Source organism: Lotus japonicus, chromosome 1, assembly GCF_012489685.1.
Source record: "Lotus japonicus ecotype B-129 chromosome 1, LjGifu_v1.2".
Taxonomy (NCBI): Eukaryota; Viridiplantae; Streptophyta; class Magnoliopsida; order Fabales; family Fabaceae; genus Lotus; species Lotus japonicus.
Window position 1 is genome coordinate 85,356,875 of NC_080041.1, and position 12,223 is coordinate 85,369,097.

The following is a 12,223-nucleotide window of genomic DNA, read 5'->3' on the forward strand; positions in this document are numbered from 1 at the left end:
CGTGGGATGGAATCTTGCCTTACCTACGTGAGGAATTGTAGATAGTTGACATGCCACAAAATTACTATTTGATACACTTCTCGAATGAGGAATATTACAATCATGCTCTGTTTGAGGGTCCTTGGATGGTGGCAAACCATTATTTAATCTAGAGTATGAAAGTTTGCATAAGAATTGTTTCCACTGCAGCAGATTTGAAATAGTACTGCTCTTAGGAAATTTGCTGGTTTTAATCGTCAGACTATGAATCTAACACACTTGATTTATTGATGGTACGTTCATAGTGATTGCATTTCTGAAACATGCGGTGCTATTTGACCCGAAAATGTTTTCGTTGAAAAGTTACGAACCAATCAGAAATCGGCTAGCAAGTAATATGGCAACACGGCAGTAATTTGTCAAATTGTTTAGGAACTTAAAAAAAACCTGAAATGCGTAAAACTCTATGACAATAAAAATGGAACCTTCCTGCTTTGATTATGTAGAGGAAACATTTTATCATTTCTTTGTCAAAGGTTGTTTTTCTACATCAATTTGACAGTTTGTGAAGAAGTCTTGACAAATAGAGCCAAGAAGCTACCTGCAATTTGTGGCTAGAATGCAAAGCTAAAGCTGAAATAATGTCAAAAGTAAATTTGTGAACCTCCGGCTTCACTGCCATCCGAATAAGCATCCCTGTCCACTCCTCTGGCGCCAACTTCACCACGTCACGAAGGTATTGAAAACCTTTTCCAATCCTAGAAAGCATAGCACGTTCCTGCAACATACAAAAATGAAAATCTTCAACATGCAGGCAACTCCATTTGACGGAGCAAAATCATTTAGTTTTAGGTATTCAGTATACAATCATGCGCAACGATACACATTTGGACCACCGTAGTTTAGTTTTTCCCCAAGAAGAGGTGAGAAACTAGGTACACACACATAATAGATAAAATTTAACAAGAAGACAATACCTCAAAGAGCAGTATCCTATGGCCTTGTGGTTTCTCATTTAACGTGGGATCAATCACTTCATCTTGCAAAAATATATCAGCTGCTTCTACTATATCCCGTAGAAGGAAAAGACGCACTCTGCGACCCTTCTCAGATAATATGAATGATAGAAGATCTTCTGTGGAATCAACAACTGCATGCATGTCAAATAATTTCCAAACAGAAGGACTCGAGTCCTTTGCAGAACTAGGGTCTCCAGTTTGCTCAGAAGCCTGTTCAGATATTGCTGCTATCTGAAACAAGAATGGAAAATAGTTGAATATATTCCAAAGTTGTACAATAATTCCATCCACATGAGTATCAAATCTTAGTGCAGAAATAAGCGTTACCCGCATTTGCAATGCTCCAAATAATTAGTACAGAGGGTTAGCGAGCATAACTCTTGATAAAGCATGTTAAGTAGAAATTAAAGGGAAAACATACAATGTAGTCTATAAATTTATCTCGTGAAACAGAAATGTCAAATAGCAATTGCTTCTATTTGAGAAGTTATGATCCATTATCCATTCTAAACAGTAATACTTCATCTTTGCGAATTTCCATTTTAAACAAGAGAGCTTCTTTCACAAAATACTTGAACTGGAACGAATATATGACATATCCACATATTAACTACATTATATGGCAGAGTGAAAAAAAGCTGAGATAGATCATACCAGGCGCTCTAGTCGGCCCCACCTTATGGATCCATCATTACGAATTAGAAGTTCCCTCAATATTTTTCTCATATCAGGACTTGGATCTGCTATAAGTCTCCCAATGACAAAAGGATATGCACTCTGGATGACTTTAAAATCAGGATCCAGAACTTTCGCTGTCCCTTCAAGTGATCCCAATGACCTTATAACAAGAGCATAGTCTGGTGGGAGGGAGAAGTTAAATTCATACATGACATCATATAGTTGGTTCATAATTCCCTGAAATCCAAAGCAAGGTAAAACTATTAATAAGTGCCATGATGTCCTGTAGAGAGAAAAAAGGCTGGATGTTGAAGATATTATGAGAAATGGATCCGTAAAATGTTGGAAATTATTTTAAGGTTTCGAAGCCCCGCCGCCCCGGCACCAAGAAATAAAGTAAATGAAGATTTTACAAAAATATGTGATATAGATGTAACAGAAGTTGTCAAACTAAAAGCCTAAAATTCAAAATGATGGATCTCTGCCAGTAGTAGTTGGAGGCCCCTTTGTGTACATGGAAACTGAAAAAGTATCAAAAGAGAAACACGTACAGAAACATAGAATAATACATCCTCCTAATTTAATTTTCAAAAAAGAACAGAGGAACCCAAGAATAAGGCTGAAAAGCTGGTTAACTAATTGTCACTGAAGAGCTGCATATTTGGGTTCAACCGATAGAATCCTCTGAAATAGTCATCAGCTGAAAACCTTAAAGATGCTGAGAGAAAAATTAATCCCAAAGCGGAGATTGCATTGCAGTTATCCTTGAAAAATTGACCATTCCTATCTAACGATAAGCACCAAATAATTGAAGAATAAATTGTGCATTGCTGATCTTTCACCGTGTACTCGTGAAGTCCCCCCCCCCCACAAAAAAAAACCTCTTAATTGACATGTGAAAATTCTTCCAACTCTCGCTTTTAGGATATTAAGGCTGATGTCCAAAATATCAACACCCGACACAGATATTACCCAGCAATCAATTGGTCCATAGAAGCAGGGTAAAACACAAACAAACCTGGAAATCTTGAGATTCACTGTTCCGGTCGGCAAATGATGCTCGCAGCGCATCAGCAACCGGATGTATATCAACCCCTTCAGGAAGAAATCCCAAGGAAAGGAAGTCATTTCCCAAGCTCAGAGAGTCGCGATTAACAAAGTGTACGATCTGAAAGAGAGAAAAACTTAGTACTAGGCAGACAACTTTAGGAATTGTGTAGCTCTAAATGGTGCAATGTTATGAAGAGAAGAAACTTCAACAAAAAATACATAGCCATTGCATGTAAAGGGGAATTTCATCCTTGAGAAACAAATATATCAGATATCTGAATCCAATGAATAAAAGGATTTCTCATATTTAATAACATCATCTAAATAATCATCATAGAACAAATTTCCTATAAATATGCAGTACATTTTCTTGTAAACTATGTAACAATTAATTGAATTCTTTCAATAAAGGCTTCTCAGACGTAGAGACAGCTTCTGAGAGAGATCATGAATAAGTCATTTGCAAATGATAATAAGGAGCTCATTAGATAGCCAAAATCAATTGTATCCATTGGCTCTTCTCCAGCATCACCACAAATAGGAAGACAATAGACTAAGTGGACAAAAAGCACCCACGTTGAATATTTAAATGTAAAACCCTAGAATATAAGGATAATACATCTATCAAGAGAAAGGCATGATAACAATGTCAAATGTCAATTAGACATCTCTAACATCCTTAATGCAATTTGACGCTTTCAAACGTATTTTTAGCATTAAGAAACTGCCATCAAATGTGGTTGAATTTATATTGAACTAATCAATTCAAGTTACAACCACTATATAGTAAGTAATATTTTAAACACTTCTTACAATTTGAATAAGTCCAATACGATAATGTCTAGGAATATCCCCCATCATTCCAAAGTCAAAATACGCTAGTGATCCATCATTTGTTGCAACGAGGTTTCCGGGATGAGGATCAGCATGGAAATAACCAACCTCAAGCAGTTGCCTTAAAGAGCAGTTTAATCCCTACAAAGTCATGAGAGAGGCAATAGCCATCAATTGACAGTTTTAAGCATCTTAAGTAATTATGTGGTTTTTATATGGCCAAAAAAGTGTAACAATATTTTTAATTCCTGAGTACATGTAAGCATACACAAAGGCAAAGAAAAGTAATGGCATAAAAGAGATAAACGTATTATATGTAAACCGACAAAGTATGTGACCAAGAAAACTTATGTGCTTTATACCTGGTCAATGAGTTCCCTTCTGCTCAAAGAAGCTTTTCTCAACCCTGTTTCATCTGTAAGCTTAATTCCATCTAACCACTCCATGGTCAGAACAGTTGGACATGTATAGTCCCAATATATTTTTGGAGCCTTGATGGACTTCACTCGTCTGTGTTTAATATCATCACTACCTGCATTTTTGTGGCCCTGTTCATTATCATCTCTTAAAAGAGTCACCAATATAAATTGCATGCTAAAGAGACATTTAATCAAGTTAACAAACAAAAATGTTTGGCCCATTATCAAGCACATGCCCAATACTCTCTCATATTTGAGGAACAAAATTATTAGCACTAAATACCAGCAAGGATCATCACATTAGAATTGCTCCAAAGCTATTATATAATTCTAGGGATAATGCCTTGAGTAACAGCATCTGGATAAGCATTGAACATAATCTAAAAAATTAAATATGGGAATAAAATAAATAGTTGGATTATGGACATTCTAGAAACTATCATCATAAGAACAGCAAATTGAATTTTTGGCACAAATGTTCAACTTACTTGCAGGCGAACAGTAGAGAGACGTAAAGCGCTCTGCATTTTTTCCCTCGAGGACATAATCAATTTCATCAAACATGTGCCTGACCTGTTGCATTAATCCACAATGACTAATATATAACGCAATTGCAACGTAAAATGAAATAAAACTGTCCCCATAATAATCAGTTGGTATAATGATCACACAAACACAGGTTAAATGTCATCTTCTGAAGTGGGAGTCATATGTTAGTTTGTCAATGTTTGGAGAAAATAGGTCATATACAAAGCAAAAAAGAGATCTATGTGCTTTATACTGAAGGAACTCACCATTTCATTTACTGCTACCAAAAGATCTTTGCGAGCTTTAGCAAACCGTTTTAGTTGGTCCCCGATCATGTGAAATAACAACGCATCAAGGGTCAATGAAAGTGACATGCCAGGCCTCTGTACTTTTACAGCTACGAGCTCTCCAGATCGCAGGTGAGCTGCAAAACTTGAAGCAACAAAAGTAAACACTTCAATCTTCCTCAAACATGTCAATATTACTCTAAAAATCTCAATTTAAGAGCAATTAGCCAAACCAAAATTCAAAATCGAAAAAAATAAAAAGGTTATTTTTGCTGGCAACTACCTTTATAAACTTGTCCTAAGGATGCTGCTGCAATAGGTTCTGGGCTAATGTCACTAAAAATTTCATCAATAGAAGCACCCAACTGGGTTTCAATAGATCTCATTGCAACATCAGTTGGAAATGGGGGTATTTGATCCTAGCATAAATAACAAAATCATAGCATCAATACAAGTTAACAGGAGTATGAGAATGGTCCAGATGCATCTGCAGTATTTGATTAATTCACTGAAGTGTAGTGGAAGAAGCCATTGTACCTGTAACTCAGCAAGTTCTTGACAATATATGGTTGGTAATACGTCAGGCCTAGTGCTCAATGCCTGCCCAAGCTGTAATCATGAGTAGACTAAGTCAATCAAAAGAACTATATTAAAAATTTTAGTACAAGTATTAATTCTCGTTCCTTGCAGTGTGAATAATGATGATATACCAAAAAAGGAGCACAAAGAGAAAAGCTTCTTATCGTTATTCAAAGGCTTCCAAAAAAGAAAAGAGAAAACCTCAAAAAAAAATCTAATAAAAGAAAAGACCGTACGAGCTAAGCTCTGGTAGCATGACTTTTGCATTTCTCAGAGTAAAGGAAAAAGTGTATATAAAGCCCTTGAATCAGTCACTTAGTCTATTTTACAATAGAAATCAGACAAAAAATTAATTTGAATTATGAGCAGAATAAGTTTGAATGACAAAGAAAATAATGCTAATATAAAGTGCATATCTCAAACTAACTCCAGCACAGAACATTGTTGCATAAAAAGAGCAAAGCAAAGAATGAAGGACACAGATAAAAGCAGAAACCAATAGGAAATAACCTGTGAAAGAAACTTGCCTTAATGTAGAAAGGACCCAAGCGTATTAGAGTTTCACGAAACTGCAAAAAATTGTATTGACATCACTGTTCATTCCTGTCAGTTTTCCGGTAACAAGTATAAAAAGAATGAATCCACACACTATTGCTGGGAGAATTATCAATGGAGGAAATATAAGTAATTTAAGAATTCTTATAATGCTTAAATACACTGTTACACTTGAAAGCACATCAGGTAACAAATAATAGAAGGTCAGGCGGTTTAAAAAATACCTGTAATGCACACTGAAACTTCAAATGACCAAATAAAAAATGACAACCAAAACAAGCATGCACACACAATCTTACATGTTAACGAAGAAGGAAATATCAGCATATAATTGATTTGGCAATATGGAATTCATCTCAGAGCAAAGGAAACTATCATCAACGTCAGTCTATAAACAAACACTTCTATCCTTGAGACAGACAACAACCACTAAACCCATTTCCCACTGGATAAAGTTGACTACATAGATCAAACAATGTCATAATGTCCGGTCATGAATCTTGCTCACTTCACACTGTACTTGAGTGACAGAGAGTATTATTTATTTATGGAATACTACCGAACAATATCATCTTTCTCTAGGCTTGGGACCAACTATGGAATGTAATGGAGTTATACTTGAGACAGACGCCATAACAAATCATAAGCATAAATAAGATAACATATAGGTTGAGTTGAGTGACAAAAGAAGTGGCAACAGTATTGTCTTTGATGCATTACTTATAGTTCCATTTTACTTTCTTTTCTTTCCCTAACTTCTACAATGTTCCCAGAGTATAATGAGCTGCCTTGATAGTTCTTATTTGATCGCCTTGTTTTAATCGTCCTCAGTAGTTACTTAATTTGTGTATTAACATACAGCGATTAATTATGGATCAAATACATGAAAAATTGAACAAATTAACCTATTATCCTAAACCAGCACGTTCATTCCCTAATTAAACCAGCAAAAGTGTATCAAAATAAAGCATAAGCACAAGATAATGTTACCTTAATCGCTCGTTTCTTTTCATCTTGAACGAAAAACTGCCATATTGTTAGCCTTAACACGTGAAATGAAATAATTGCTGCCCTGTACAAAGCCAAAAAGGGACCGAACCGGTATACAGCTTTGAAACTCTTGGAGCTATAATTTCCAAGAGCAAGCCCGAATTTATTTTCCAGTGATTCCCTCCTCCTCTTAGCATACTCAGAAGAGGGAGTTTCCCCATGCACACTGGTAAATCCAGTTGAATATCTGCACCACCAGCATCCCCAAATCCAATGAACAAAATTTTGAAGATCACACAATCACAGAACACAGATACAACCAAAAAAACCATCTTAAACTAATCAGATCAAGTGTAAAGTGGCGAAATCAACTCACGAATTTCTCCGCAACAAGCAAAACGGGGATGAGCAATTCAGTCTCGTGACAACCTCAACACGATTCAAATAATCCAGTGGCACGCATTTGCGTAAGATAATTTCAGAATCTGCAAGAAAAATGAACTCTCAAACTCAATCTGTAAATCCACACCATTCAATTCTAATACAATGTCCACAGTAATAGCAACAAAAACCTAACAACTGAGTGCATTCAATTCTAATCGTTTCAGCAAGCAGAACTAAATCGAAAACATGCAACGAAAATCACATAAACGTGTGATTTGAGAATGAATTGGCGGAAATTTTCTAGGGCGGGAGTTTACTTACTTGCGTAGATAGGAGTGGCGGCGCGGTGGCGGTGACGGTGGAGAGCGGCGAAGGCATTCCTCCTCATTGATATGGTGTCAATGGCGGTGAATTGACGATGAGAGGGAAGCGTGGGGAAACGATGAGCACCAACTGTTTGAGAAAATGCATAGCCGAAGCAGCGGAGAAGAAGCCATTCGATTTCGATGTGTGAGAAGTCGTGAGAGTGTGTGTTTTTCTTTCTCGCGAAGGTGAGTGCCACGTGTGGTGTGAATAAGAAGCCACGTGTGGCCTTGAGCGGAAGCCACGTTGCACTTGTTAGAAGGCGAACAACCTTCACCTCTTTGGAGTTCGGAAAATAAGTATCTTTTAGTTACTTTTAGTTATTAGTTATTATTAGTTATTAGTTATTAGTTATAGTTAAGTTATTAGTTATAGTTAAGTTATTATTATTATTATTATTATTATTATTATTTTTTACCGATAATTATATCTTCACACCTCAAAAGTGAGGTGTGGATGGGTAGAAGAAGAGAGAGGAGATAGGAAGAAAGGAGAGAGAAAGTAAAGATGTGATATGTGATTTGATTGATAAAAAAGAGAAAAATAAAGAAAATTGAGGTGGAAAAGAAGTTGAGAGATGTGTATATATCATAACTCATTTTTTACCTTTTCAAAGTACTGAAACTTTTAAGAATATATTATATATTATTATAGAGAAAACATGACTAAAAGGTAAAGAACCCTCCACTTTTAAAGGGTACCAAATAAATTGTCTTTATTAATTAATATGTAAAACTTAAAGCATCTCCAATGGAGTGTTTCACACTAAAAAGACTCTCCCACTAATGTCTCACACCATTGGAGAGAAATTGTTCTTTCACCTTGTCTAATTTGGGTGTGGTAGTGTAGACACTTCTCTCTCATAAATATGTTTATATAAAATATTATTATATTTGCTTATCATTTAATCACCCAAAGTATGTAGTTGATTGTGGGGTCTACAAGAGAAATTTTTAAGAGTTTTTTTATTAGAGTAAAAAATTAGTAAGTGGTTTAGATGATGTGACACTATGAAAAATTGTAAAAAATGAAGTGTAGACACTCTAGTGAATGTGATGGATAAAGATGCTCTTAGATCATCTTTAACGAAGATCAAGATCTTAAAATAAGATGTTAATCTAATAAGATTTTGTCATTACAATTTTCCTACATGACATGAGATATGAGATCTTAGTTGATCCGTGCCTTAGGCATTATTTGTTAGAAAGAGAGTTGTGAAGAGAGAAATGGAGAAGAGAGGGTTACAATAGAGTATATATCATCTCCTTTCCTTGTTTGGTTTGCATAAAGAAGAGAGAAGTGTGGAATGATGTGGGTTACATCCACATTTTATGGTCTTCTCAATTAAGGAGAAATGAGAGGGTGCATCAACTTTTTCCCATGGACCATATTGTCCTTGCAAATAAAACTAATAAAATAATTTAAAATTTTAAAAAATTAATTATAAAAATGAATCATAATAAGAAATTATATATAAAAAAAGGTAAAATAAATGTGCATCTAAAAAGATTAATTTTTTTTATTGTTTATTTTGAGAGTAAAAAAGACATTTTAATCAAATAGCAACACTCTCTCTTCTTATCTTCTATTCAACCAACCGAGAAAGAGAGAAGTCATGTCATTATTTCTCTTATTTCTCTATTCTCTTTTTTATCATATCAAACAACCTCTACTCTATCACTTACACTTTTCTCTTTACTTAACTTCTCTATCAAATAAAGCGTTAAATCCTATGTTGCAGTACGAGCCCACAAAAGTGAGTTAAGTCTCATATTAAAATTATCTAATCGCGTATCAACGAAATATCTTTTGTCCCACATATTATATAATGTATTACTATATTTAAACTCATACATACACAATTCACTTAATTATAAATAAAAAATATAATATTTTCTAAAAATTTGATAAGCCATTTTTTTAATCCAATTTAATACTTTATTATAATAATTTAATTTTACCAATATATATATTTTCCTTCCGGCATGTCGAATCATAAAGTATTTATTTGAAAAATTTATTTATATATAACTCTAAACCCTGGGATAAAAGATTGGGGAATGAATCTGTGTTTGAAGTTGAGGAAAATCGAAACAGTGCTTGTTTAGCAATGGCGCGCGAGCAACACTCATCATCGAATTCGAAGGGACCTTTGTTTCTCGACGCAGTACCTTTGTTCGTCGTGATTCTAATAGCCGCTCATGTCCTCGCCGTGGTGATTTTCCTCTCTTTCTTTCTTTATTATCATTGCAAGTAACAAATTATTCACAAACTCACTCACTCTGTGATTTGATTGTTACTCTGATTCATTGCAGGTATATTGGATTTCTAGATTAGCCACCCAGAAACAGTCACAGAGGCGAAAGTCTCACTGATGGATGAGGTTGGTCATTGATTCATTCATGGCTGAAAACTGAAACCCTAAATTCATCAAAATTGACAGTCTTGCCCCTTCTACATAGGCTTTGTAATTTGAATTGATGCAAATAGATTGTTGATTGGTTAAGCATTTTAATTTTTGCTTTATCATCATATGATTCTGCACTTGGTTATATTATTTGGAATATTAGTTTATGATGTCTTGTTATGTTACAGAACTTTTAAATTAAGGAAATTTATTGATTTTTACCCCCTTTACTAGTTCCCCATGACCCAAAAGTAAAGAAGTGCAAGTTTTTCTGCTGAATAAGCCTGGAGTAAGTTTTTCTTTACCGACTAGCCGACTACTTCTTTGGCAATGCAGATCCGGGGAAGGGTCCGACCTCTTGGTCTAGTGCATAGAGCATTACCTCGTTTTTTACACAAGAGGTTGTTTCCAGTACATTTAACTAAAGTAATTTTCAGAATCCGTCTTCTGTGCCGATACATATTAGGTTTACATGACTGTGTAACGTTTAATGACTTGAAGCATTGTGTGGTGGATATTGAAATCCTAAACTATAGACAGGGTATGCTATTAGGTGATTTGAACAAGTTTGAAATAGGATTCAATTTAGTTAGGATCGATGTTATTAATAAAACTTGCAAGTTGCAACAGAAGTGCGATGTGACTTATGTATGATGCAGGTATGCAGCAATACCTTTCTCTAATAAAAGAAGAAAGTTTTATTAAAGAAATATCAATGAAAGGGTACATTCATGGCGGATAGATATTATTGAGTTATGAGTACTATTTAAGAATTAGGCTTTTTGAGTGTATCAACATTGAGTACATTGAAGTTCTTTTGATGCAATTCTGTAGGTAGTGATTTCAATTGTCCCAAAAGGAAATTTTCTCCATGGAATATGTTGCAACTGAACTCTGGCTTTATTAAGCATTAAGTATTGAAGTTCCAGATTGTGCTAGAGAAATATTCTGGCTCGTTATCATGATTTTTCAAGCAACTTGTTGATAAAAGATGCCAAACATTATCACTCAAGAAGTAGGCAATGAAAATGAGCTGTGAATGTGCAATAGTAGTGGCAAAATGAAGTCGGTTTATGAAGCACAAACACCTCTCCATTTTGAGGTGTTGGATTGACCGGTACTTTTCCAACACACGACACCGTTATGGTTAGTCAGTAGAATAGTTAATTAAAGGGAGTGGGTTAGAGAATAAGTGATGAGAAGTTATAAATGTGAGGGAGGAGGGATAGGTAGGGCCTCTCGATTGTAATCAAGGTCTTGTGAGGAGAATCTTGGTCTCTCAAATACTGGTACGAGTTGCTTCACTAGTAAAGGTTAATTTATGTGCCCCATCTGATCTAGTTTCTATCAACTGGTATCAGAGCTTTGGTCCTAAAATTGTGGGCATTGAATCTTGAAAGATTTAGGAGTTGTTATGCCTTTAGAAAGAAAGGAGCGCATTCTTAACCTTATTGAAGAAATGGTAAAGGAGATCAAAAGTCACTGGATCAAAAGATGGTGGGATATGTTCCTTATGTGGTGGTGAATGGATTAAATATGCAGATCACCTACGCTTAAACTGTTACTACACTTGGAAATTATGGAGTTAAATTCTAAGGAAATAAGGTTTGTCTTGGGTATGCCCTCAATTCATTATTAGTTTGTTGTTCATTTGGAACGAGTGTAGGATTTCTAGGGATAAAACTCTATGGAGCCCGATTCCATATTCCCTCTGTTGGTCGATTTGGCTAGCCTGCAATGAGCTGTTGTTCAGCAAACTTAGGTTGGCCTTATGGATTAAAGCGCCCCTAGAAGGGACAGTTTTATTTTGCTGACCAACTTATGCTAATCTTGAAGCCATCAATTTTCCTATTTCTCCATCAAATAACAAATCAGATAAGTGGAACCCTGCTTCTCAGCTGCTGAAATTCAATGTTGAAGAGGCTTTCAAAAGGAAATCCATGTGATAGTGGGGTTAGAGGAGTTGAGGGATCACGGGTGAAAGATACTAGAGTTTTTTTTTCTTAAAAAAATTCTACTAGTCATCCTTGGGCTTTTGAAGGAGAGATCCTAACCGATCAAAATGTTTTGTCTTTCTTCCAGGAATTCGATTTTAAGAGTGTTGCTAATTTTAGGAGTATTATTCTAAAGAGAAACTCTGCTCTTACTGGA

The 12,223-nt window shown here is 35.3% G+C and overlaps 1 protein-coding gene and 1 long non-coding RNA gene across 2 annotated transcripts; one reads left to right on the forward strand and one right to left on the reverse strand.

The window, feature by feature from the left end:
* Positions 1-446: 446 nt before the first annotated feature.
* LOC130725788 (uncharacterized) lies at positions 447-7,833 on the reverse strand. The gene is made up of 14 exons (XM_057576982.1): positions 7,624-7,833; positions 7,295-7,403; positions 6,919-7,165; positions 5,901-5,942; positions 5,332-5,403; positions 5,078-5,213; positions 4,774-4,931; positions 4,468-4,552; positions 3,923-4,092; positions 3,540-3,701; positions 2,695-2,844; positions 1,653-1,913; positions 957-1,229; positions 447-757 (listed from the first exon to the last, which is right to left on the reverse strand). The coding sequence occupies exons 1-14, from the start codon at positions 7,688-7,690 to the stop codon at positions 530-532; spliced, it is 2,160 nt and encodes a 719-aa protein (XP_057432965.1). The 5' UTR covers positions 7,691-7,833; the 3' UTR covers positions 447-529.
* Positions 7,834-9,681: 1,848 nt separating this feature from the next.
* Positions 9,682-10,296, forward strand: LOC130732153 (uncharacterized). The gene is made up of 2 exons (XR_009016950.1): positions 9,682-9,880; positions 9,981-10,296. It is a non-coding gene; the product is annotated as an uncharacterized LOC130732153 (long non-coding RNA).
* Positions 10,297-12,223: the final 1,927 nt, after the last annotated feature.